The sequence below is a fragment of the Mauremys reevesii genome, linkage group 6 (genome assembly GCF_016161935.1).
Source record: "Mauremys reevesii isolate NIE-2019 linkage group 6, ASM1616193v1, whole genome shotgun sequence".
Taxonomy (NCBI): Eukaryota; Metazoa; Chordata; order Testudines; family Geoemydidae; genus Mauremys; species Mauremys reevesii.
Window position 1 is genome coordinate 117,774,252 of NC_052628.1, and position 27,318 is coordinate 117,801,569.

Below are 27,318 nucleotides of genomic sequence, written 5' to 3' on the forward strand. Positions count from 1 at the left end.
TGGCTCACAGAGTCCAATCATCGGAGGAAGGAAGCAGCATCGCACTCCAGAACTCCTGCTTGACACACAGTAAGTACTTTAGCATGTCTGTGTGCCAGCCACACACTCGCAGCCAGAGGTAAACTGGAAGGGGTTGGAACTGCACCTTATTTGAATCCACTGGTTTTTCCCTCCACTCTTTGTTTGCTTGTGTGATGCGTTATCTTGGGGACGCAGCTAGGTGTTTTCATGCAGTGACCCTTGTGTGCTGTGGCAATGTGCTTGTTCGCATGTTTGAAGTTTTTGGTGTGAGTTTTTCTGCACATGAATGTCTGTGTCCTATCCATCCATGTGAGCAGTGTTACACGTTCAGCAAACAGTATTTCCCATAAAGTGCTCTTTGCTGAAAGTACATGAAGCCTGCAACGAAAGGCAAGTGTCCATACACAGTGCGAGCCTTTGAGCTTATATCCAAATGGGTTCTAATTCTGTTTTCCCGTGACTGAACTATAACCACTACTACAATGTTGTTTGCATGGGAAAAAAGGTATTTTCTGTCGATTCAGTTCAGAGCCTTAGAATTTTCAAAAGGCCTGCAAAGGAAAACTGACTTTGTCTGAGTCTGCAGCCGATGCTAAGAACTTCTGAAACAATACCTCTCATCCCTTGTAGGTTTTACATGCTCGGTTAGCTCCTGAATTCCAGGTGGTGGAAGAAAACAACACTGGACATGTTAGGCATCTAGCCTGTGCATTTATACTCAGATATTAACCTCATTGTTTAAGACCCATGAAACCTCTAGTAAAACCCAACTGGAAAAAAAAGTGGGGAAGCCAGAAAAGATTAAAATGATGTGTTCAGTTTGGATCATATTATCACCCGCAAGGGTGTTGATTGTGCATGAAGTTATGCACCCGCAGCTGGGTGCACTCGGTTTTAAAAACTGCCCTGTGTGTCTTAGGTCACACCTGCTTCCTTCGCTGACCCAGTTTTTGCATGAAGTTCCCACTGCAGATTGAGCCAGCTCTGGAAAAGCAAGGTGGAGTCTCTTCTGTCTGTTGCATCAGCGGCAGAATTGCCAAATTCTGGACGTCCTGATGGCAGAATCTTTATTGCTCATGTAAAAAGCCCTTTGATTTTCAGAGCCTGGCTTGGACGTTCAGGTCTCACACTTTGCAGGGGGAAACGGCCTTTTGATTGAACTGAGCACTCTGCTCAAGCTAGAACAGCCACAGGTGGCATCACTGTCATTGGGAGGTCAACTATATGACACTTGAGCCTCCCAGGAGCCGTAGGAACTAGAAATGGGCTGGGTGGGAATGCTGTTCTTCCACTGATACTCAGAGTTACCACCTAAACATCTGCACGTTAACTGGTGTCCCCGGGCCATGTCCTGCAGCAGTGGGGTGTGGACTGCCCAAAAGTCTGTCTTTGTCCAAATGGGGCAATGGACAAATGCAGCAGAACATGCAGCCAGATCCCACTCTCATTCCTAGTGCATCGGCTCCAGTGGCCGTCTTTTAAATGTCCATACTCCATTTGAATGGTGAGGGCAATGCAGTGAGAGCGTGCCAGTTGCACGGGGAAGCACTGGTGAGGAGTTTTGACTCCCATGCCCGGTATGTTCGGCTGCATGGTTGCCATCACTTTAAACGAGAACGTAAGAAGCACAGTGTAAATTGTGCCATAAGGGGTGTGAAGAAGCCTCAGTGCTCAGAGTCCGTCTCTCCCAAGGTGCCAGAATGCATCTGTTATCTGTAGCACAGAATTTCACATTTTAAAATGGAGTGCACCCAGCGGCGGGTGCATAACTTCATGTACAGTTATCGCCGCATGCAGGAGAGAAACCGTGAGTGCTAAAAAGGAGGCGATCAATGGTGATACAGCCCAGGGGAAAAGAACAGGTGTGGATGGACAGAAGGTTCTCTAACGATTAGCACATTTCCTTCCATTGGATATTTGCTGCTATAAGGTTCAAACTCAGCAGCCTGCAGGCAGCGCTATAACTGCAATCAGCTGGCCTTTCTGGTAAGAGATTGCCAAACAGAGTCACTTCATTTCTACCTGGAGTCCCAGGGTGATTCCCGGCAAGGGGAAGGGCTATGTGACTTTGTCAGAGTAAATCACGCTGACAAATTGAAGCCACACACCAGCTCGGTGGTGGGAGGCATCGGAGTAAACGCAAATCCAGCCTAGGGCCGCCATCCACTGACGGCTCGGCCAGTTACAGGTGTGAGAGTCAGGGCTTGTGCGGCTCTGTCACGGGACTCCTCCTGCTCTCCCAAAGGGGTGCTCCTGCAGCTCATAGGAATTAATGGTTTGCGATTCAGAGAAATAAGGAGGTGGCAACTAAGGGCTAGTCTAAACTAGAAAATTTACGTTGCTCAAGGGTATGAAAAATGCACACCCTTCCGCGGGTAGTTAAGCTGACCTAAGTTCCCGTGTAGCCAGTGCTAGGTTGCTGGAACCATCAACCTAGCTACCACCTCTCAGGGAGGTGGATTAACTACACCGATGGGAGAATCTCTCCTGTCAGCATCGGGAGCATCTACACCAAAGCGCTACAGCGGCGCAACAACTGTGCTGCTGTAGCATTTCAAGTGCAGACAAGTCCTAAAGCACCTGACTTCCAGCCCTTCACTAAGACACCTGAAACCCTTCTTAGGATGCCCGCTAAGGGCCTGCTGCCATCCATGGAAAGACTCCCAGTGGGCTTTGGGCTGGGCCCGAGAGCTCCAGTGTCTGCAGTGTCAGACGTAGGGGTGCAGGAGGAGTCAGTCTGACAGTTGCCTTCGGTGTCACTGGGAACTGCGTGGCTCCTTCCCCAGGCACAGCTTTCAGTAGGTAGCCGTCCCCACCGAACACCTTCATGGCATCATCCAATTACATGGATTTCCTAGCATGATTCAGACCAATAGTTTGCGGGTGTACAGCCCCGCCCACCCCCCAAGGATCTCAGCCTGCTTAACAAACGTTCATTAGGCCTCAGAACCTGCTGTCGGGAAGTATTGTGATGCCTGTTTGACAGACAGGAAAGTGAGGACTAAAGAGAGTAAGGGCCTGGCAAGGGTCAGCGATAGAACCAGAACCAGAAATCTACCAGTTCTGGGCCCCAGCCCAATGGTCTCACCACTAGCCCATCCAGCTTGAGGTTCTGCTGGCCTTAGTCATGCACGTGGGCTCATTGGGCCAGAGCTTGATCCCCTACAGCTTCCCTATATTTTTCTAACCATTGCTTCATTAAATGACAGTCGGCCTTCCGCTCCACACACACTCCCCAGCACAAGTTTCCTTTTTATTCACATCAATAAGAAATGGCTTCCAAAACGCCCTCTCTGATGTGCTAGGGAAAGAATTAACAAGGTAGTAGGACTTGCCACTGAGACTGGAGGTTACAATGAACACTTACACTTGTGTTGACGCTCACGCAGCCAGATGACTTGGTCATTTATTTCCTAGGCTGAAGACCTCTGTCTATTTCTGAACCACTTCAGTGTTTTAAGCAGGTCAGTAACTTGGATAGAAAATAACAATGAACAGAAGTAATAGACCAAGAAGCTTTTCAAAGCAATTCCTTTCTTACAATGTCTTATGGCAAACACACGGTAAAAGACAGACCAGGCCCCGATGAACTCGGTCTGAGGTCCTGACCCTGGCCACGCAATGCAGGGTTCTGGTCACACACAGCCGCTTGCAGGGTAAGGGCCCAACTTACGACAAGACACACCAGAGAAAGTCAAAAGCAATCGAGCAGGCGTAGTAAACAATGTGAGGGAATGAGGTGATGGAACAACAGATAAGGTGACCGAAGGATGCATAGCCGATGAATGTGCACTGTAGATGGGTCTGAGTCTTACAAGATCAAATAAATTTTGAGATGCAAACAAATGCACAAAATACTCTGTGCGATCCCCACAGTCCATTAATGAGCCATTAGCAGTTGTCACCACCAGTGGCTTCGTGACACACAAGTAGGCCTTGAGGAGAAGGAGGCCTGGGGTGGCAGTTCTGAGGGCTAGTTGGGACAGGAACTCTCTGCACCGGGGAAGCATGGGAGAAGTGGACAGACAGGCCGACAAGGTCGGCATCGTCGGCAGAGTGGAAGCAGTAGGCTCAGACAAAAAGAAGCGCAGGTAAGGAGCCGAGCCATGAAAGATATTAACAGTGAGAACAAGATGTTTAATCGACTGCAGGGAAGCAGGGTGACGTGGTCATAGCTACAAGGTCAGAAGACAATCCCAGCCGTCAGACAGGAGGGAGGGGCTTGACCTGGCTGTCGGGGAGGCCTGGAAAGGAGGTTGCAGGATCGAGGCCAGAGATGACGAGGGCTCAGAGAGTTTTTATGGTCCTTGGTGCCTTCAAAATATGTAGCTTTTGGTGCAGGGCTCAATCATCTCCAGGGCAGAGTACTCTCAAAACTCTGGGCCCAGGGCATTCACTCGCACCAACACCCCTGATGGAGGGAGCAAAGGTCACGGATCTCCCCAGTGGCTGCACTGCCAGGACTTCCAAAGGGAGCAGCTACACCGCGGCTTTACGGATGGATGGGCAGCAGAAACGTATTAGCCCTGGCTGTGTTACATCTCTGCCATGAGCAATGCAAATGGGTGGGACAATGCTGGCCTGCCCACTGCCCCCTTTGCCCCCCCCCACTGCCTGCCTCTACCCCAGCCAGCTCCTTGGACCCATGTCACAGATGCAGTTACCAGCTCAAGGCATCGGTGCCCGTGTCACTCTGGTGGTACGGCTTGCAGCCCTTTCACTGCCCTTTGCTGCCCTAGAGTGTTGCTGCCGCCGAAGCGCCCCCTTGTGGCCAGGGATGCCTCTGCAGTGTCTTGCCTCTAGCAGCCCCTTATGGGCCCCTTAAGCACCCCAGAGAGTCTTGTACCCAAAGCCGCCGGGTCTCAGCCCTGTGGCTCCTTTGCTTGCCCTCCTGCTCCTTCCTCCCTCTCAGCCAGCCACACACCTGCCTCTTATGTTAAATCACCTGCATCCACTCAGGTGAGGCTCCTCTTGTACTCCGGCCTGGCTTAGCCCAGACTCCAGAACCCAGGCAAGCCGCCCTGTTACATGCCCACAGAGGAGACGCTCAGGTGTGCACCTGTGTGTGGTTTCACAGGTAAGTTTAGGTCTCAGGTTTAGTTGCAGCTCCAAAAAGGCAGCTACTCACTCACTGCTGAGAGTGATGCCAACTCTCGAGATGTTTTATCCAGTTTTCAGAATCCAGAGATTGCACGAGAGTCTTGGCTTTCATCAAAAATGGTTTTTCGCTCTACTGGCTGAGGAGAAAAGCTTGAAAATATAACCCATGTGCACTGTAGCAGCTCAGAAACCAGACTGGCAAATAAAAACAAACGTGTATATATATATATATATATATATATATATATATATATATATCATCATCTCATAACTGGGGGGACCTGACTCATGACTTTAGAATGGCTAAGGTGTGGTTGACAATGCTGATCATGCATCCGTTCCCACTGGTGCTGGGCAAAACACTTTCAGGGGAACCTTTTTTCCATTGGAAAATGCAGTTTTGTCAAAGTCTAGCTGTTTTATGGAATGTGTCAATTCTGACAACATTTTGATGCATAAAGAACCAAAATGAACCGCTTTGACTTTCTGGTTTTGTTTCGATAATGTTGAAGTGGTTCATTTTGATAGAGTCAAAACACAGCGCTTTGAATCTCCTCATTTTGATTCGTTTGCTTTGACTTTTATATTAAACCATTAATTTTAATGTAATTAAGATTGATAGTTTAATAGTGTGTATTGTTTTGACATTAACTAAACAAAACATTTTAATGGTTCCAAATTTAAATTTTTGGAATTTATTTTGTGGGAAATTTCAGCTTTTCAGTCCAATTTGGAACAAAAACCCGTTTCAGAACGTTGGCACTTCCATGTTTGCTCCAGTTTCCCGGGAACAGCTGTAATTCCTGTTATTCATTGGGTGTCTCTCCAGAGAGTGGATTGATTTGCTCCCCCCACCCCCACCCAAGATGACGTCTCATTAACTCTCCTGGTCTCTGTTTCTGCAGGCTGGACTCACACCTTGCTAAATTCCGGCACCAGCCACAAGCCTTGGGGGAGCTGAAGGGAATGAAACTGCTGGCTGCCTGCTTCATGTACCTGCTGCTCACCTGTCTGGCCCTGCCCAAAGCCGAATGCCGACTCCACGAGCGATCCATGGAAATCAGGAGTAAGTCCCTGTAACTGCAGCAGCCAGGCCAGCTCCTCAGCTGGTGCAGACTGGCACAGAGCCACCCCAAATGGCTCTGCTGCCCCCCACCCCCGTTATCTCTGCCCTCCCCAGATAATTGGACCCAGCACAGAAGAGCCTAGGAGGTCGGTGACGGTATCAGTGGGTGGCATGGCAGGGTCAGTGTTTAATAGAGAGGCTTCTCCTGTCTCTCTCCCATGGTAGCCTATGTTCAGAGCCTGGTTTAGTCACAGGGTGGAGAGTCTCCAGAGCGCCCAGGCGTTGAACAGGGTGTAGTGCCGAGGTGCAGGAGCAGCGCTGTGCGCGTATGAAGCCTGCCCGCACTCAGAGCAGCTCAAGCCGCTCTGCCTCCTCCCTGTACCTCCCCGTGCACACTGACCGCAGCCGGGCGTGGGCCTGGCATGGCAGGAGCAGGGTCTCCTTGCACACACGCACACGCCTGTGTAAGGACTTGTCCCAACCTGACCCCAAACACGTGGGGTTGTTCAAATTCAGCAAAAGTTTTTGAAAAGGCCTCTGGGTTAAGGCTGTCATTGCTAGCCACAGTGTGCTCGGGCCTGTGTAGCAGCGCCCTCTGCCGGTGAACGTGCAACATTGCGGGTCACTGCCAGGCTAGAGGCTGCAGCGTGAGATGGCTGAGCTTTCTGTCCTTTCATTATCTAGGCTTTGTTCTTCTCCCTCCAGAATCCCCCTCTTGCTCCCCATAGCTTCCCCCTCCTGCCTCTGCATTTTCCCTCTCATCTTCTGCAACCCAATCCATCCTCCCCCTCACCCAGCCACTCCGCTCTGGCTCAGTCCAGGAGCTGGACTTCAAAACGGTCCTTTCGAGGGACTTCAGACACTCTAAAACAATTCCTTACATCTTTTCACCCCCTTCCTCCCGCCCACCCCGAAGGCCGTTCTCCCCAGCAAGGCCTACAAAGGGCCGACAGACGGAGTTTCCTGGCCCAGCCGCGTTGCAGATTCCATGAGCCAGGAAAAGTCTAGAGGAACTTTCCAGACAGCAGAACTCAAAAACTTGCAGTTTTTAATCAGCCTGTCCAGCAAATCTCTTCCTACAACGTGTGTCACGGCAGCACCCGGTGGCACCCGACGCGATCAGGCCGCTCTGTGCTAAGCGCCAGGCACACCCCTGGCAGTAACAGCCCTTCCTGAAGGAGTTTGCAATATAAACACACCAGACACTGGGGCGGTGACTTTCTCGAGGTCACAGGCAGGGTTAGAACCCAGCTCTCCTGACTCCCCAGCCCACCTGAATTAGCTTGGGCAATGGAGTTGCCTGGTGCTCTGGTGGTGGGGCAGCCTATACACACACCGGGCTGTCGGCAGTCTCAGGATGACAGGGCCCCACGTGCTCATAGCACAAAGCCCATGTTCTAACTGCCGCGAGGACGCACAGGTCGCATGTCAGCAAGTGAGTCACTGCAGAGCCAGAGAACTAAGCACATGGGCCAGATCCTCAGCGGCTGTGAATCAGCGGAGCCCCACTGATTTCAACGGATCTGCTCCAAGCCGAGAATGTGGCCCTTGGTTCCCGTCACCCCAGCAGGGCCCTGTTTGCGCTGCGTGGCTCAGGGTGCCTGCTGTTGGTTTTCAGCGGTGGTTGTGAAAGGGGCTGGACGGCAGTCCCCGGAGAATCGAGTCCTGTGCTTCTCCATAGGCCTGGCACAACGGGAACCAGACAGGGGAAGAGGGTTGCACCCCATTCCCAGTGCCCTGAGTCACCCAGTCCCTCCTCTGTATGGCTACCCCCTTCCCTCCTTCATTACTATGCAAAAGACATTGTCATTTTAAAATAAGCGAAGGCCACGCCACCTGCTCACCACTGGCAATGACAAGGCAGGTGCAACCACTGGCAAGTGTATGTTACAGGTCGGGGCCTGAGCCACAGAGGATATGAGCGATCACAGCCTAGAGCTTGGGAGCTTTAACTCCAGCTGGACCAGTCCATCCTTCTCCATCCCAAGCAGGTGGCTGTGACACATGCTCAGGAGAATTAGTCCTCAGCCTCACGTTCTAAAGACTTCCTGGCCTTTGCCTTCTAGACCCTGATATCGACCCTTCCTGGTACACGGGGCGTGGGATCAGCCCCGTGGGACGGTTTGGCCAGAGGAGAGCTGTCGTGGAGAGCTCCCGGAAGTCGGGCTATGGACACAGGCAAGCTTGCTTCCCTCTAGAAGAAAGCAGTGAATCCCTTCAAGATGAATGAAATGGCCAAGACAAAGAATGAATTTGAATGATGATAAGAAAAGACCCTTCTCCTCTCTCCCTTCCACATCCCAGCCTCTCTTCTAGGCACATGAAAATGTTTGGTCTCATTTCAATGTACAGTATCTTTGTGGCTATAAATGATAGAAACCAAAGAGCAGTTGATAACTCCAGTATTTTTGCAGACAATTTCCCTCTTGTCTGTTTTTTCTTTTTCTCTCCCCTGTTCCCCATTTGTCCCCATCTCTGGCTTTTGCTCTTAAATCTAACGTGATTTGTGCCAGAAAATTGCTGGGGGAAAGAAATACAAATTCCCATGTTAATTATCTTCCTAGAACATGGGCTCTTTTATACAAACCAAAAAAATAATTACAAAAATTGAGAAACCGAGCCCTGCATGTCTCTGCTGTGACTTGAAACGTATCAGACTTGTCTCAACTCTCCTGGGCACTAGGATCTTTAGAACTGAGTGGCGTCACTTTCCCCTGAGATTGCGTCTCTTTTCCTGAACAATTTCTCTTCCACACAATAAAGTCTTTTGACGTGATCACCGGGCAGAGGAGCCAGCGTTTTAGTCTGGATTCTGAATCCATCTGAAAGCAGGTGGAATATAACTGGCCCTACTCCCCTGACCAATGTGTCATGCCAGCAGGAGTAATACGCTGGCGAATCAAGATGACCATTTCAGCAGGCCCCACACAGCTGGCTCTGCAGCAGTCCAGATGGCAGCCATCTTGCCATTGCGCATCTGTGCAGTTCCACCCACCTCCTAGGACAACAAACACTTACTGCTCTGCTGAGGCCTGAGCTGGCGTCTCTAATTCCCAGCTCTGTTAGTCACTCACTGCGGGCCACCCCTGCCGCTCTGCATGAGATTTGCCTATTAGTCAGGTCAGACCAGATGATCTAATGGTCCCTTCTGGCTTAAAAGTCTAGAAGATGCTGACTTAGGGTGACCAGACAGCAAGTGTGAACAATCGGGATGGGGGTGGGGGGTAATAGGAGCCTATATAAGAAAAAGCCCCAAATATCGGGACTGTCCCTATCAAATCGGGACATCTGGTCACCCTCTGCTGAATCCACGTAGGCCTGACTTCCTCCTTCCACCAAACTGCCATGTCCAATGTCCCTGCTCTCCTTTTAAACACTGCATGCCTGCTGCCCCGCACTGAGCTGGCTGGGCTGAGCTCCCCGCTGCTATCCTGCCGTCTGCGGCCCACTGGCAGCCAGCCCGGAGTGCCAGGCTGCGCTACGGTACTTGAGAAACACTGCGGAGTAGGCCAGATCCGCTGCGGGTGAAACTCGGCCTAGCGCCATTGGCTTCAGTGGGGCTGCAAGCGCCTCTGGAAAAGGGGGATACGAGTCGCGCACCACGTTTGGCAGTGGGAGCAATACGCAGCCGCTAGCACAGAATCAGAAATGAGGGTTGCCAGGTGTGCGGTTTCTGACCGGAAAGTCCAGTTGAAAAGGGAACCTGGCGTGTTCGGTCAGACGTAGTGACCGGACACTAACAGCCTGGTTACTGCGGGCGGGGGGGTAGTGGCAGCCTGTTACCCAGCCCTGAAGTGGCGGCTCCCGTGGCAGCAGGCACCAGCTTGGCGGCAGGCAGCCCTTTGCAGAGCCTGGCTTGCGGGCTGTGGCAGGAGACAGCGTGCGGGACCCTGGCGAGTGGGGAAGGGGCTCTCAGCAGGCACAGAACGTTCCCGGGCGGGAAGGAACACGAGCTGCCCCCAGCCGGCCGGCGCTCCCTGGCTGCGCCTCAGGCGGCTCCGGGGCAGAGAGGGCTGGAGCGGGCGAGGAAGGGGGCTGCTGGGCAGGCAGCACAGAAGGAGGCAGGAGGCTGCTCTGTCCTCTGGGGGAGCAACTTGGGTGCTGAGAGCTGCCCACTGGCCTCTGCTTCTACTGACCATGGAGAGCCCCACCGTGCAGCCTGCGGGGAAACAGAAGCCCAGGGAGAAAGCCCAGCCCTGAGCTCCTGCAGCATGAACAGCCGCTGCTGGGGAAAGCAGCAACTACTACATAATTAGGGGCCGGATTCTCCTTTCTCCCCCCAGGGTAACTCAGGAGTCACTCCACTGAAGCGGGTGGGGGAAATTCTCCACCTCCAAAAGTGACACAAGCCTTGCGCACAGTGAGGCTGCTGGGCAGGAAGCAAATGGAACGACAGCCCAGGGGCTGAGAAGGCTTCTGGAGTGTGTCAGCGCTGGGGTGAATGTGTCCCACGCTCAATCAGAGAGGAAAAGGGTTAATGTTCTGCAAAGGGAGCCAGGCCCCAGAGGCCCCGCTCAGCCTGCCAATTAGAGGCAGCCAGCTTCCAGCTGGGCTTAGCAGGGCAGGTATTTAAGCAGGAAGAGGCAGCAGCCTAGGAGTTCCTAAGAGGAAAGCCCCTTAGACAAACCCCTGGATTCTCTGTGTGACCCAGAGCCCAGCCAGTGATCTGCTCCTGCTGGAGGGTGGCCTGTCTCCTGAAGACCCTTTCAGATAAGCCTCTCCATTCCCTTTTGGTTTTGAGCTGCCTGGGATGTGGGTGATGGATTGTGCCTGACAGGTCTATGCTGGAGGCAGGGCTGATTCACTTCCCAGAGCCAGATCAGTGCATAGACAAACTATAGACCCAGGCCTAAGGCTTCAGTGCCTGGGGTCCCACTTCTGACCCTCCTGGCTGCAGGGCAGTGGATGGAAAATGTGACCTGAGACTAACCAACGTGGCGATGTCTGCCTGGGGTCTGGCCCTCCCTTGAAAGGCTTTGCCCCCATGGATTATTCCAGACTCTCCCCACCACCGCAGGGGAAACAAGCTGTCCCAGTAGAAGTGCAGTTCTGCTGTGTATCGGCACTCCAGGCTTGGTGCAGGCACAGGTGTGTTACACAGGGGTCACCCCCCCGATCCAGCCATGCTGGCAGAAGGCTGTAGTGTAGACCTGGCTTGAGCCAGCAGATGGCCAGAAACAACCACCCTGAGAGGTGTGAACTGCCCCATGCCTCTAAATGTGTCTTTACAACAAAACCCACTGCAAGGGGGGCTAATGTGCCACCCAAGCAGGAGGGGAAGAGAGAAGCATGCTTAGTCCACCATCGAAACAGATCCACCCTGGCTCCTTGAGAAAATACACCAGGGGGATGGGGGCGCCTGACATGCCTGTGTGACACATCCAGGACCAAGCCTGCACACTGCTAGGAGCTGTCCTGGCCTCAACACAGGTGATGGGAGGTTCCTCTTTCTCCATGTGGTGCTAAGTGCACTTGTCTGTAATACTTGAGTTGATGTCTGATGCTAATAGCAAGGTGGCCCCCCTTGCTGTATCTCAACACAGGCCAGTGACGGCCTCTGAATTCCCTATACCCTGACATAGGGAAGCAAGCTGGGAAGTTTTCCGTACTGTCTGTCTAGAGGAGAAGCTCGTATACAATTGACACCTTTGCAAAGCAATGAAGCTCAAAACCAGCTGCAAGATGCAGCACCTCAGTGCAGGAGTGTGGCCGTTTGTCAGTAACTAATTGCGGTGAACCCACCACAGTGCAAGCAAAGTTGCTAGGTTCAGCCCCAGCTGAGTCAATGTGGCATACTTCAGCCATGGAACTCTGTAACGGTTCCCCCGGGCTGAGTCTGTCTGGGGTGGGATGATGTGTATAAGCAACAGCAGGAGTTTAGCGGTGAGATCATGTGACGTGCTGTAAGCACATGTGTACAGGAGGATGACTTCACCCTCCTGAAATAGCAGAGACTGGCTGGTGGCTGCTACAGCTGCAGTGAAATGAGCCCCTGCACTTCCCAAATGTGGGGTCATTGAACCAATTCACTGAGTCTTGAGCACTGGTTATAGCAAATGCCCTGTAGACGCTCAGCTGGGATGCTTTCTCGCTGCATGTGCAGTGCTCCTGTCAACAGTACATCTCACCCTGGCTTTATCTTGCAACGTTGGTTGCAGTGTAAATACTGTAGCTCAGGTGGTAAAATGGCTTCAGTTAAAGTCCGTTTTCACAAGCTCATGATCCTGTGCCTTTTCAGATCAAGCTTTCCATGCTTGGTCTCCACTGGAACTTAGGTAAAAAATTCAGTAAACCTGAGCAAAGTCCCTTCAGCTCTTTTGTGCTCCTCAGACATAAGTGAATCAACTCCCTCCCGCCACACACCATTAAAACTACTGCCTCTCTTCAGAGGGACAATTCCCAAGTATCAGAGGGGGAGCCGTGTTAGTCTGGATCTGTAAAAGCGGCAAAGAGTCCTGTGGCACCTTATAGACTAAGAGACGTATTGGAGCATGAGCTTTGTGGGTGAATACACATGCATCCGACGAAGTGGGTATTCACCCACGAGAGCTCATGCTCCAATACGTCTGTTAGTCTATAAGGAGCCACAGGACTCTTTGCTGAATTCACAAGTAGATGATCTTTGAATCTTGACATGCCCTTAGCATTGAGGCATCGGTGATCAGTTCACAACTAAGTGTGCTGAAATTAACAAGGTTAGATATGTTAGTAAACTGGTTACCTGACAAGCGCAAGACAAAATTTGATTTTTTTGCGTAGTCTGCAACAGAAAAAGTTTGCTGGGCTTGGGTAGCATCCTGGCAAACCCTTTCTGTGTACATGCAGCACCACTGTGCCAAATGGAGTTTCTAGTGTGGACGTGGCCTAAGTGAGAAGGTCTGATTCTCTTATTTACACCAATGTAAGTTAACGCTGTTCGCTTTAGTGTTGCAAGTGTGTAAGTTTGAGGAGAATCAGGCCCTGGTTTATTTCTATAAATCTATACTATTGAAGTATTGCCAATCCCAGGTACTCAAATGAGAAATCAGCCCCCATCTCCTCCCAGAAATTCATGAGACTTTTAAACAATGTTCAGAGTCTCCTTATTTACAATCTGGTTTCTGGACCTTCAGGGTGTGCTTGTTTCATGTTCTCAGTTTTTTCCACAACCAGGAGGGCCAGAAAATGTTAGTTTTGGATTTGTTGTTTGTTTAAAGATTCCCAAGTGATCATTTGACTCCAGCAGCTGAAGCTTTAAGAAACGCCCCAAAAATCACAAGACTCATGACAAAATCATGAGTTCTTAAGGCAATATTAAATTCGAGCTGCATGTTCTGGCTATTCCATGTCTTGCATTTAATGATTTGGTGACCTTAATGTTAACAGCCTCTGTAAAAGTTTTATAGAATTTGCAAAGGCGAAGGGGAGGGGGAGAGAGAGAGAGACTACTCCTCCTTTTTGCTGTTTTTATTTGTGAAGCTACTTTGCACTGTATTCTTGTATAATGATAACACTGAGCAAACACAAGCGAGAGGAGACTTGCAGCGCTTTTCAGGTTCCTTGCATTGGGCAATATCTCCTCTCGTACAGTTCTTCAATCGAACACTGACAATAATGAAAAATAAAAGCAATAATCACGGTCTGACACACCAGCTGCCCCCTAGAACCATGCTGCCTGCACACAATACATAGGGCCAGCCTCCCTTCCCCCCTTTCCCCCCCCCCCAATAAAAACACACTTGATGGTAACCTTAGGTCAGTCTGCCATTTCCTTTAGTTCATGCAACACTTCTTAGTGTGATTGCTTGGCTCTCGCAGGTCCACGCGTGACTTCTTCCAGGGCTGAGGCTGAGGGGCTGGTTCCTTCTGTTGTTCCTATTTCAATAACTCGGGAGCTGTGAAGAAACTCAGAATAAGAAATTCTCGGTCCTTCTCTGCTGAGCTATTGTACCATTTTGTGCTACATACTCGGAGCCTGCTCTGACTTTGTTAGGGCAAGTTTCCATCCACTAATGGAGCAGCTACAGGTTCCCCTGCTGTGTCCCCCTCCCATCAGCAGTGGGCTGGGGTGTGGCCCGATCCCCAACCAGCAGAATGGTTCCTGGTGGTGAAACTTAGAGCAGCCCCAGGGCTCTTTCAATTTATGCCAAGGACTGACCCACAACAAGCAAGAGAGAGAGGAAAAGGAACCTTAGGAGCCACTTTCTCCATCCCTCATGAGCTTTTTGGCTAGGCCTGGGGATCTGCCCCTCTAAATTTATTAAGATTTAAAATATCTAAATATGAGCAACAGGGGATGGATCACTTGATGATTACCTGTTCTGTTCATTCCCTCTGGGACACCTGGCAGTGGCCACTGTCAGAAGACTGGATACTGGACTAGATGGACCTTTGGTCTGACCCGGTATGTTCTTATTTATAATGTTGATTTAAGTTAAGTTTACATTTTAACTTTATTAACTTCCTATTTTTTTACCTTGAGACCCATATGTTTCTTGGCCTAGGACTCCTGCACTTACTATTTAACAAACTTCCATCCACAATTTTCCTCATGCTCCTTTGTTCTTTCTGGAAAATGGTCCCTCCCTCAGGACTCTCCCATACACCTCTTCATTCCCCACCCTAGAACATCTACAGATTCCACCACACCTGCATCATGGACATCCCCCTAAAAACATCTCAGGACAGCAAATGTTGTATTGCACCAAGTTGTCTGTAGGAAATCCCATTATCAGATAGAATGGTGGTGATGATGTGCAAATCACATCTCTATAAGCTTTAGTGAAATTCTTTTAAAAAGGAAGTAGAAGTAGGAGACCCTAACTTGAAATTGGCATAAGATGGGTGCTAGGTGTCTCATGAATTGTCACTCTCAAACTGCTAGCATTCTTAAGGACCAAGAATATCTATGGGGTAGTAAATGCTTATTATTGGTTCATGATATGCTGTAGGTGGAATCTGTTGCTGCAGTTGTGTCCTATTATTCTAGAGCTTTCTCCAAGCGGTTTCATTAATAGGAACAAACATGAGAAGACTCTAGTGCCATCTCACGGACTGCCAAGGTAATGGCAGCGGTTTGCCATTTGTGCACTAGTGCAGGGTCAAGCGGGAGGCATACCCCACGTTTGAATCCCCATATGGCAATACAGGGTCAGCTGGCTAACGTCTGTGGGGTAAGCTACGTATCAGAGGCCCAGGAGGCGAAGTGGGATGGGTGGGACAGAGCCCCAGGGTTCCAGGCCTGCATGGGGGGAAGAAACGGCTCGCCAGAAGTGTCTGCAAACTGCTGGTTCTGGTTAGCCTCCCATGAACCCAGCGTCGTTGGGGCTTGGCAGTAGTCGGCGTTGGTGTGAAGGGAGGACTGACCACTCGGGATTGTCTCTGGGCATAACTGGTTCTTGGGAGGGGGCTGGATGTGTCTGTCCTCTGAAGAAAGAAGAAACCTCAAAGACTCTCTGGGCCAGTCCAGTGGAGCGAGGCTGACTCAGTCTAGCTGAGCCTCTGGCTCTGTTGCCTAGCCCCGTGGTTCTCAACCAGCGATATGCAGAGGGCTTCCAGGGGGAACATCAGCTCATCTAGATATTTGCCTAGGTTTCCAACAGGCCACATTAAAAAGCAGTAGCTAAGTCAGTACAAACTCCAATTTTATACAGACAATGACTGGTTTATGCTGCTCTGTGCACTATACACTGAAATGTAAGTACAATATTTATATTCTAATTAATGATGGTAAAAGAGAAAGTAAGCAATTTTTAGTAGTTGTGTGCTGCGACACAGCTGTATATTTGATTTTGCAAGCAAGTAGTTTTTAAGCGAGGTGAAACTTGGGGTACACAAGACAAATCAGGCTCCTGAAAGGGGGACAGTAATCTGGAAAGGTTGAGAGCCACTGTCCTAGCCGGTTCGAGGGCTTTATTCTACCCCCTAAGGAAGAAGGATGCAGGGATCTTGTTTTGCAGCCTGGGTGAGGCCTCTGATCTCTGGCCTGAGGGATGAAGGAAACATGGCTTGGTTTGTCTGGGGATCCTAACTGGGGCCAAGGGGAATGGGTCTCGGAGAGAAGAGATCCTCTGGGAGTGACAGTGAGGAATCTGGGGAGTGGGGAGAAATTCCCACTTCCCCATTGCTAGGGCCAGTGGCTGGTGTTCCAAAGGGTGGGTGAACCTCCTCCCCATTCAGCGCTCAGCAGGTTCCACCCTCACCCCGGCGGCAAAGGCAGAACCACTCCAGAAGTTTGCTTGTCTCAGAAGTTGGGGGGGGCAGCAGGGGGGCAGCCTGTCTGTGTTTGCAATGGGGAAGCCACTGCTCTGGATCTGTCTCGCTCGCTCTTGGCAGCTGTGAGGCTTGACAGGCCAGAGTGTACCAGTCACCTCTTGTCTAGGCCTACAGGCAAGGCACTGCTGCAGTCACAGTAAAGACTTTCCAGTTCCTGGACCTCTTCAGGTCAAGTGACTCAACCCTAATTGCCCCTGAGCAACTGGGAGCAGACAAGCGGTGCTGTGCTATCGCTCACAAGGCAGAGAGCTGGCACAGACCTCTCTAGTGCTGTTACCTGTCCAGCGGCTTCTCACTTGGAACTTACCTATGGCCATAAGCACCTCGGTCACTTGGTGGTTGGATTTTGCCGATGTTTCCATGTAGATTAAGCTTTCACTCTTTGCAAACTCCTCCGCCTCCTAGTTGGGTGGGGAAGGTACAAAACCAGGGTTATTTCAAAGTAGACGTAGGTGTGTTCTGCACGGTAATCACATCCAGCTTGGGAAATGTCCTGGAAAGTGGTGGAAATAAGGGCTCCATTTACAAGGTATTGGCTCTTGTCCTTAGGCCTGGCAGGGAGGCACAGCTCCTCCCTGTATGATTAGACACCGCAGGCGTGACAGGGCCCTGCCCAGTGTGGACAGGGCTGCAGGGTGCCAACCTGGAGAAGCAATCTCGGAATGGACACAAACACTAGTGTAGCAGGGCAAGTTGTGGTTCTCCTGACTAGTGGCTGAGAAGTAGGAAGAGGAGCATGCAGAAATCTCCAGCTATTTGCAAGGGTGGCTCTGGAACAAATCTCCAAGCCGGATGCTGCAAACTGCCTTAGGGCCTCGTACCCCCGTCGTTAGCTCCAGCGCTTGCACTGTCAGACTAATGATGTACAAGGAGCCTTAAGGCTCAGAACTCATCTGCATGGTGCATTAGTCTGCACTGGAGTGGGACACATTCCAGTGTGTTGTGCACTAACAGGCCTGTGCGTGCTGCAGTGACGCACACTAGGGAACTCTCCGTGCGTGCCAGCAGGTCCTTATGGGCCAGTTAGTGCACAACACACAAGTGCACCCTAGACCTTGCCCCCCGCTCGTGCAGACAAGCTCTTAGTTTACACTGACTTTAGTTCCCCACCTTTCTGAAGAGCAGCGTGTCCGGTGATAGAGCCACCGTTGCATTCCAGCAGATTCTGCTGCAAAGCCTAAAGCTTCCTATTTCCCCAGCTCACGCTCCTTCTGTTCCAGGCACACGGTTGCAGCCGAACTGTTTAGGCAACGCTTGTTTTCTCTCTTGCACAGCTCAAGGCATTGCAGCCGCTCTCTGACTGGACCCTGTTCAAACTCCCTGGCTCACCGGGTTTGGATGCACTAGCCTTGCAGACGGCTTGGTTTGGACTGGACATATTCAGAGCGAGATCTTGTCCAAAGTGTGTGGGCGGGGGGTGAGAAGAAAGGTGTCAACACATTAATACCACAGGGTCAAAGCAGGAGCACAACTGCAACCATAGATGCACTAACAGGCTCTCCTGGGCTGAGATTTGAAGCCCACAAGCCAGGAAGTTGGCAGATAAGGCTACTGCGCACAGCCTCCCTGCCCCCTGCTCACCCTACTCCAATCTCCACTAGAGCTGGTCAGGGATTCTTTGCCAACGTGTTTCTATTGGAAAATGCTGGTGTGGCAAAGCAGAAACGTGGTTTTAAGCCAAACACGCACGTTTCCACAACTTTCCTCAAGAATGTTCTTCAAGTCCAGGCTGGCGTTGGGGTGAGAACCCATTTCTCCCCCTCCCCCCAGCCCAGACTAGCCAACAGCTCTGTGTGTAGCGCGATCACTGGGGGTGTGGGAAGCCCAGGTTTGAATCCCTGCTCTGCCTGGTGCCTCTGTTTCTCACACAATGGAAGTCTTGTTTTCCAGCCAGTCCTAACTCCCACCAGAGCCCTGGAGAAGAGGCATCACAACAACCTTTGTCTGCATGATCAAATGGTGCTAGGCAAGGGCACGTGCTATTGATAACGTGTCCAGCTGACACACAGCCTGCGGTTACAGCTGTATTTCACCCTTGTATGTCTTCAAAGCAGCTAACTCAGTTGACTGGCACCTCAGTTGGCCTAGCCTGGCTGGCAGCAGCCACATGGCAAGTCCCTAACAAATTGTGTCCCCACTGGTGCTGCGCACTCCCGTTTGTGTTGCTCTGGCTTCTGGAGGCACAGCCCGTGGTTCTGTCTGCTGCAGTACGCTGAACCACTCTAATTCCTTCCCAGGGGATTGTGGGAGAACTCCACGCACTCTCCTTCTGGGCGCACCAGGGGAATTGTGGGAAGACACTGGAGGCCTATCAGCACTGGAATCGTTTATTCTGCACCCTCGCTGCAAAGTGGGTGGGTTTGTGTGTGGATGGGTGGGGGGTTAACGGCACTGAAGACCTACCCATGTTTGACACAGAGGCCCACTAGTGGTTTGTTACTCTGTGTCAGCGACTCTTGTCGGGCATGACATACTCACCAGTGTGGTGAGTGATACTTATTTAAAAGGTGATGTGGAATATGTCATTTGAAATTTAACACCACATTGCACCGTCACTGTGAAATGTTTGGAAGAACTCTGTAGCTGAAATCACAGATATTCATTCCCAGGGCTGGCCTTACCATGAGGCAAACTGAGGTGGCAGCCTCAGGTGCCAGACTGTGGGCGGGCACCACTAGGACCCAGAGTGTAGAAAATGTGTCTGGTGCTGGTGCATATGTATTCTCCCTGCTCTAGATGCACAGAGCTGGTGGAGTGCTGTGCCGGAGGAAGGAGGGCACAAGAGACTTAACAGGCAGGCAGGAGAAAAGGTGAGAGGGAATAACAGAAAGCAGCATGAGCTGCAGGGAAAGAGAGGAGGCGGCGCCTCTTATGTACCTCTCCAGCACCCCCAGGAGCCTGGACTGATTCACACCAGCTTCTTAGGGAGCTTCCTGTTTCCTGCTGCTTCCCTGAACCCGCTTGAGGAGAACAGGCAGTCACCTGACATAATAGGAGCCAGTTAGGCCCTTAAGATGCTGATATCTTCCCTCACTCAGGCCCTGCTACCAGCCTGCTTATTTGTCCTCTTCCATTGAGTGTTGAGAGCCACTCTAGCTGGCACAGAACAGCAGTCATGAGTGAAAGAAGAAAACGCCCCTCTGGGGCAGCATTCAGAAAAAGAAAGAAAGCAAAGGAAGCTTTTCTATCTAAGCAGGAAGGAGCTCTCCTGAGATACATAGACACAAATGTTCACCGTGAGCCTTCCGGCCCCAGTGATGATGTGAGTGGTGAGGAGATGCCTGATCTTCCAGTTAGTCAGAGTGCAGGTGACCTGGCAGCTACTGCAGCATCCATATCTCCCATCTCAAATGGATGTAACCAAGCACATTCCTGAAGAAAAGCGTAGATCAGAGAAGAGTGTGGTGGAGGCACAAGAAGCAGCTGCTGCTGAGTTTAGTTCCTTAAGTCTAGATGATCCAGGATTATGGACCCACTTGAGCAGTAGCCTGAGAGACTTCCTTGTTCTGCATGGCCCACAGCAAGTGAAACTTCATGTTCCCCAAAGACAATGAAAATAGAAGTTTCCATCCAACACATTACTGGCGTGAAATCCCCAATGGTGACAAAGTGGAGAGGCCACGGCTTATGTACTCAGAAACCCAGAATGCTGCATACTGTTTTTGTTGCAAACTCTTCCAGTCTAATGTTCCAGCCTCATTGGGTTCTACAGAAACAAAGGACTGGAAACATCTGGCAAGAAATCTGGCATGCCATGAGAAGGCAGCAAATCACCAGAGAGCATTGCATAGGTGGAAAGAGCTTGAGATGAGACTAAGGTTAAAGGCCACCCTAGATGATCAGCATCAAGAGAAGATTGCATCAGAGTCTCTGTACTGGCAAAATGTTCTGAAAATGCTTCCGACCCAAAACCTAGCACTTCAGATCAGCTGTCTGGGCCAAACAATGGAAACTTCCTTAAAACTGTGGCGCTGATGATGGCTGAGTTTGATGCTGTACTCCAGGAGCATCTAAGAAGAGTCACCACTCAAGAAATGTACATACACCACTACCTTGGAAAAACCATTCAAAATGAGATCATATAGTTACTGGTAACAAAAATCAAACAGAAGATTGTGGCAGATTTGAAGTCAGCAAGATATTACTAAAAAGAACAGGAGTACTTGTGGCACCTTGGAGACTAACAAATTGATTTGAGCATAAGCTTTCGTGGGCTACAGCCCACTTCATGGGATGCATGCAGTGGAAAATACAAGAGGAAGCTATATATACACACAGAGAACCTGAAACAATGGGTGTTACCATACACACTCTAATGAGAGTGATCAGTTAAGGTGAGCCTTTACCAGCAGGAGAGGGGAAAAAGAATTTGTAGTGGTACTCAAAATGGTCCATTTGCAGCAGTTGACTTCTGGGCTGCACACCTAACATCAGCCATATGCAATAAATGACTTTAATGGTGCATTTTGTAACAAGAGAAGAACCTAGTGAAAATGTCCTTGCAATGGTGACGGTCAGAGAGCATTTTCTAGAATTTATTGACATTGATGATACTCCAGGAGCTGGTATGACAAATGTGCTTCTTAAAAAGCTGGAAGATACAGGAATTGCGATAGCTGACATGAGAGGTCAGGGCTACGATCATGGTGCCAACGTGAGAGGAAAGAACAGAGGAGTGCAGACACGGATCCGAGAGTTAAACCCTCGAGCTTCTTTTGTCCCATGCAGTTCTCATTCATTGAACTTGGTGGTCAGTGATGCAGCATCAGCTTCTAGTGAGGCTGCTGAATTTTTTAATGTAATTCAAAGCCTCTATATATTTTTCTTTGCATCGACTCGTCGATGGCAAGTTTTGAAGCAACATCTGGGAACATTCTGTCTGACATGGAAACCTACCGATGCACACTCTGAACCCTCTGAACAAACCCACCAAAGCTCAGAAAAGTCTCTAAGATCCAAGAAAGTTAGCAGCTGAAACAGATGGCAAAATGGGATTTATGACCTCTAACATCGCTGGCAGCCAGTGGGGCCTTGCTATATTGCTCACTGCTAGGAGAATGGCGTTCACGTAAACATTTACTTATAAACTGTTCAGTGTGAAAGCCTGAAGTGCAGCACTTGGGAAACACGCTGCCGTGGTGTTTTTGAAAGAGAGAATCTGCCAAGTGCTGAGATCTTACTGCAGTGCACTTACCTCAAAGGTGAATTCCCGCTGAGCAGCAAGATCTATCTTATTGCCGACTAAAACAATCACGAGCTCATCGGGAAGAAATTCCTTCTCTAATTCCCTCAACCATAGCTTTGCTCTCGCAAAAGTTGCCTGGAAAGGTGAGAGAGAGAGACACACACACACACCAACATTAAACCAACAGATACTCAGCAGCTGTCACATGGCCCAAAGGAGATTGGCAGGTGAGGGGTAAAAATGGTAGAAACAAATGGGTAATGCACTTGACAGATAGTGATGCTAGGAGCACTACTCAGCATGGAACCAGCTCTAAATATACTTGCTTCCCCAAAGCCAAGGATGACTTCTCCTCCATCAGACATGACCCAACCACCATGGATCCCCAGTGGGTCGTAGACCCAGCCTACAGGTGATGGGCTGAGGTGATTGGGCTCTCTTGTGATGGGGCAAGGATTCTTAGTAGCTTGGTCTACCTCTTCAATAAAGCTCTGTTACTGTGAGATGTTACTCGTCAGCAGCCTATGGTCTCCTCCTTCTGTAACTACCATGGCAGTAATACAGACATATGGCCCTCGGTGTTGCGGTTCCTGTGTGTTGCGTATTACCAGTAAAAGGGAAAAAACCTTCATAACGTAGTGGGAGATCATGCGACATGTCCCCCTGGAACAGTCCATCAGAAACAGACATTAGTGTAACTCATTTTATCTCTCTCTAAGTCAGGGCTTGGCAACCTTTCAGAAGTGCTGTGCCGAGTCTTCATTTATTCACTCTAAGTTAAGGTTTCGCATGCCAGTCATACCTTTTAATGTTTTTAGAAGGTCTCTTTCTATAAGTCTATAATATGTCAACTAAACTATTGTTGTCTGTAAAGTAAATAAGGTTTTTAAAATGTTTAAGAAGCTTCATTTAAAATTAAATTAAAATGCAGGGCCCCCCGGACCGGTGGCCAGGACCCGGGCAGTGTGAGTGCCACTGAAAATGAGCGTGCGTGCCACCTTCGGCACCCTTGCCATAGGTTGCCTACCTCTGCTCTAAGTGGTGTCGGTGCCACTAGATGGGACAGGACGCCACACCCAGGTGTGGGGTTACATGAGGGTAGGGGAACAAAGAGCACTTAGTGATGTTCCCTCATTACCTACTTGGCTGGTGAGCTGGACTGGGCTGGGAGGCAGGGGTAGATAGAGAAATCTTGGCTTTTATGGGGAAACGTGAGCATTTATTGTCCACTGTCAGTGAAATGTCTGTACCAGTTCCTTGCATGTCTTCACCCATCTTTACCAGAAGAGAAGGATAAACCTGCCCATGATGTGTAGCCCTTACGTGATGTGTGCAGGAAAAAGCAGTCTTGGTTGAAATGTCTGGAGACGTATTGGGAAGCGACCCTACACTAGAACTATTGCAGCCTACCAGCGGCGTGGCTGCATGATCAAGATTCAGTTGGGATATTTTAGAAAGATAAAGGCAAACCCTTCTGGAGGAGAGAGGCAGGAGAACAAGCCATCGCTGCTCTTACCTTTCTGGCTATGTCAAATACAAGAAGGGCAGCACTCGCCCCCCTGTAATAAAGATGGCAAACCCATGGTACTTCTCCTGTCCTGCAGTGTCCCAGATCTCAAGCTTGATCGTGGCAGTCTCTAAACATCCCAGCTGGGTGAAGAAAGAACCTGGAAGTGACAGAGATGGGACAGCTCCTTGAGAAAGCCATAGCATGCACCTTAATTAATGTTAACCTTCATCTCGGTGATCTGTGTGAAAGATGGGTGTCGAGATTCGGTTGGAAAGGGCTGCAGGGGGAGGGAGGATGAGAGAGAGAGAATTAAAACACCCCCTCCCCCACCAAAAGCAATGTAACAAACAGGCTGGTGAACTGGTCTTACCCAATCACAGCCCGGTAGTACACCAATGCACATCAGCAGGGTGTAGCTGGGAGATGGGGAGGGGAAGAGGAATGAGAACAATGGTTCTTGCTCAATCCATCAATATTAGTGGCATTAGCAAGCTTTGGTTTTGCAGCTGTCTAGCTGGAGGAAATGTGATGGCAGGGTGGGAATTAGGAGTCTTGAGTTCTAATCCAGCTGTACAGTGCCTGGCCCCTGTTGGGTGCTGCTGTAACAGAAATACTGCAATCTCCCCGACACTGATTTGCATGACCTTGGGCAAGTCACTTAAGGCTCACGTGGGCCCCTAAGCACAGCCCTGATTATACAGAAGCAGCGCTGTCCCAGGAGTAGCCCCGGGGAGGTGCTCAGATGCTTCTGAGCTACAACTGCTTGTTCTTGCTCTTAGCCCATGCCAGCAAACCTGCCCCACCCCCAAACTGGCAGGGCTCTGCTGGCCAGTGGGCGGGGGTGACACCAAGGCCATGCCTGCTCCCCTCTCTCCCTGCTCTAGGGAAGTGAGAGGTGCACGTTTGCTCCTGCACACCTGGCCCAGAGGCGTAAAGGGGGGCAGAGGCCTTTGCTCTCCCATACTCCCCCAGGCAAATGTGTGGGCCAAGTCCCAGCCTAGCCCCTAACCTTCCTGTCTCAGCTTGCCCAGATGGATAATGGGTCTAATTAAAATCCACCTCCCTGGAGTGCTGCGAAAGCCAGCAAATGTCTGCAAAATGTTTGAAGATCCTTGGTCTGAAAGTGCTATAGCAGCTCAAATGTGCGGCTGTGCACAGTAGCCAGGCAGAAGCCATCTGTTAAGGGCCAGATTGTCTGACAAATACACGGGCTTGAGGTAAAGGGGGCAGTACAGAGCCAAAGCTCTCCAGAGAGCCCTGGGAGGGACAGAAGCTTTCTCTGAGTGCCAAGTAACGTAGGCGAATGACACCACACTCCTTGGTGTAGGCACTGTGACTGCCTGGTGTGTGTGGCAGCGTGGGAGACCCCTTGGGCCCTCCATCCCCACTCTCCTGGCAAAGGTCGGGGCCCTTCTTTAAAACAGGAAGAAAAGGGTCTTTCTGCCTATTTCTGACGTAAAGACACAGAGCCAGATCCTTGCTTATGTAAATTGGCCTTGCCTCCATTGAAGTCAACATCTAACAGGTGGGGATCAGTCCCATGAACATCAATGGCCTCCCTAGCTCATACCAGGGTCTGTAAGCTTGCAAAACTTCCTAAAGAGACTTAACCGACCTTGTGTTGACATCTCCACTAAAAACTAAAGCCATGTTTTCCACCAATGTTGCCTACTGAGATGAATGTTTTTGCTTCTGATGATGGGAGCGCGTAGCAGAACTGGGTGAATAATGGTGGTTTGGTTTTGTTGTTGGCAATTTGAAAAGTCAAAACAAAATTGATTGCAAGTCCAACACCACATGAAATGTTTCAAAGATTTTGACTCTACGTCGAGAGAAATTTTATTCTGGGTCAAATGAAACATTTATTTTAACTTGGACCATTCTAAATAATTTTTTTTAAAATAAGACTAAAGGAATTTTTGAAAGTCATTTCAAACCAAAAAAATGAAACATTGTGATTTTTTTAAAAAACAATTCAGTGAAACTACCATGAACTCACAAGGTGGGTGAGATAAGATCTTATCTCGGACCAACCTCTGTTGGGGGAAGGGACACACTTTCATGCTACACAGAGCTCTTCTTCAGGTCTGAGGAAGGAACCGGAGTGTTACAGCTAAATCCTCCGCTTCCTACCCAGACCCCGAAGAGCTCTGTAAAGCTCAAAAGCTTGTCCCCTCTAGGGTGACCAGACAGCAAGTGTGAAAAATCGGAATGGGGGTGGAGGGTAACAGGCACCTAGATAAGATAAAGCCCCAAATATTGGGACTGTCCCTGTAAAATTGAGACATCTGGTCACCCTAGTCCTCTCGACCAACAGAAATTGGTCCAATAAAACACCTACCTTGTCTCTTCAATATTCTGGGACCAACCTGGCTACATGAACACTGTTACCATGAACTCCTAAAATGTGGTGGTGTCCCTGGATCTGCAGCTTTTTCAGAAAAAATGTTCTGCTGAAATTTCACCTAGTTCTAGTGTGAGTGGGTGTCTGTTGAAACACCAGGAAAATGTCAAAGGCAGGTTTGCTGATCACATTGGAGAGGCTAGATGGGCTGCTTTGACTAGAGTGACTGGAGCGATATCATGGGCAGAGCTGCTGGGAGTCTGGGAAGATAGCCTTTTAAATGTCATCCGTTGGAGGCTCCGTTGTCATACGTCCTCTGTCACAAACAGGGCAGAACAGAGTGTTACGTCTGTTTTTCTGACACCCAGGAATTCTACAAGGGGTGGTTCCAACCCAAACCCACTAGATCGGACTCTGAAGCGCAGTTCCTGGGATTCCAGGATGCGCCTGTGTCAGTTTCTGCAGCGAGAGTAAGAACGTGGTGCAATGTCGCAGTGAGCGCTGGGACTGGGACTGGCACCCATCCAGAGATAATGCAGTGCGATTGGTAGTATTTCTGTGGGGGCAGCTGGGAGAGCCAGGACTAGGGGGAGAGCACGGAGAGAACGCAGAGGGGAAAATCTATAACATTTAATAGTAAATGGTGAACACTCTCTTGGGTTACTCAGAACTGGCAGGTGTAGACCAAAACTCTCCGCTGAGGTGACCTATTTAAATGCTGCACTACCTGCAATGAACCGCTAGCTGTCACTCTGACTCCACAATGAACACAGCTGTGTTGCTGGTCCCCTGTTCATGATTTCCTGTCTCCAATCTACCCCAGCAGAGAAATGTGTCCTGCCTGTGGCCTGAGCCTCCCTGCCAGTGAACTCCAAAGGCCCTTTGCCACTGGTGTCGGTGGAGCAGGAGATGCTGAGGCCTGACTTTTTTCAGACGTGCTTCTTAGGTTGGTGCCTAAAGATCCAGCTCTGAAGAGCAGCGTCAGACAAGGCCCAGCTTTTAAAATGGGCACATCAGCCTGCACAGCTTGCGCCGCCTTAACCAGACTTTTCCGGATCTCGCCGTTGTCAGTCCTGTGCCTGAGCTGAGAAACCAAACTAACCCCGTGCTCACGGGCTGTACCGTTGGGGGTCTGTTGGGTCACGTTCCGTTAGCCGCCAGAGCTGCCAGCTGGAGCCCCTAACCCTGCCTGCTGAGTGACGTCCTGCTGCTTCTCTGCTGGGCCTGAGAGCTTAAGCAAAACCAGACTTCACGCTAGCGTCGCTCCGCTGACTTCAGCAGAGACACTCCTGCTACAAGGGAGACGCAGATCAGGCCCTTTGTGTTGCACCAAAGGATTGGTTCATTGCTGCCACTCACTCACATCCCACAGTGGGCACGGATTCCCTGACGTCGTTTTTCACACGGCGGAAGGCTGTGCTTGACTTTCCCACGGCCGCGCTCCCCAGCAGAACCACCTTGGAGATGTAGGCTTGCTCCGTGGACGGCCCCGCCCCCACCTGCTGCGTTCTTCTCGGGGCCATATTCTGCAAAGAAGAGAGAACCCTGTTCAAAAGGCATTGACAGTGCGCTCCAGGCCCTCGGATGATTAGCTGCGTACACTCTAAAGAGTTAGGCCCCAGGCCTCGATTTCCCACTCAGCGTAGCAGGAGACGTGGCTCCAGTTTAACCCTGATATTCTATGATTCTATCTGCTATTCTATGATGCTGTATGATTTAGTTGGGAATTGGTCCTGCTTTGAGCAGGGGGTTGGACTAGCTGAGCTCCTGAGATCCCTGCCAACCCTGATATTCTATGATCCTCCCTGCACCCCTGTTCCAATCATTCAAGCTCAACA

General features: G+C 50.2%; 2 protein-coding genes across 5 annotated transcripts in view; one reads left to right on the plus strand and one right to left on the minus strand.

Moving 5' to 3' along the window:
* Nucleotides 1–8,768, plus strand: part of LOC120407614 (prolactin-releasing peptide-like) — an 82,358-nt gene extending 73,590 nt beyond the window's left edge. For 2 of the 4 annotated variants that reach the window (XM_039543361.1, XM_039543364.1), the window contains exons 2-3: nt 6,027–6,187; nt 8,254–8,768. In XM_039543361.1, coding sequence (XP_039399295.1) covers nt 6,027–6,187; nt 8,254–8,417 — 325 coding nt within the window. In that variant the 3' untranslated portion in view covers nt 8,418–8,768. Of the gene's footprint in view, nt 1–3,845; nt 4,113–5,108; nt 5,338–6,026; nt 6,188–8,253 lie in introns of those variants that run through there. The other 2 variants (XM_039543362.1, XM_039543363.1) reach the window with 2 other exon arrangements.
* A 4,850-nt stretch (nt 8,769–13,618) lies between these two features.
* LOC120407611 (ras-related protein Rab-17-like) lies at nt 13,619–27,043 on the minus strand. Its single transcript, XM_039543357.1, is given in 7 exon segments — nt 13,619–13,771; nt 13,917–14,061; nt 16,749–16,842; nt 21,636–21,761; nt 23,143–23,207; nt 23,210–23,293; nt 26,844–27,043. Coding segments are annotated over 6 exon segments (549 nt in total). The 5' UTR covers nt 27,004–27,043; the 3' UTR covers nt 13,619–13,771; nt 13,917–14,041.
* Between the last annotated feature and the right edge of the window lie 275 nt (nt 27,044–27,318).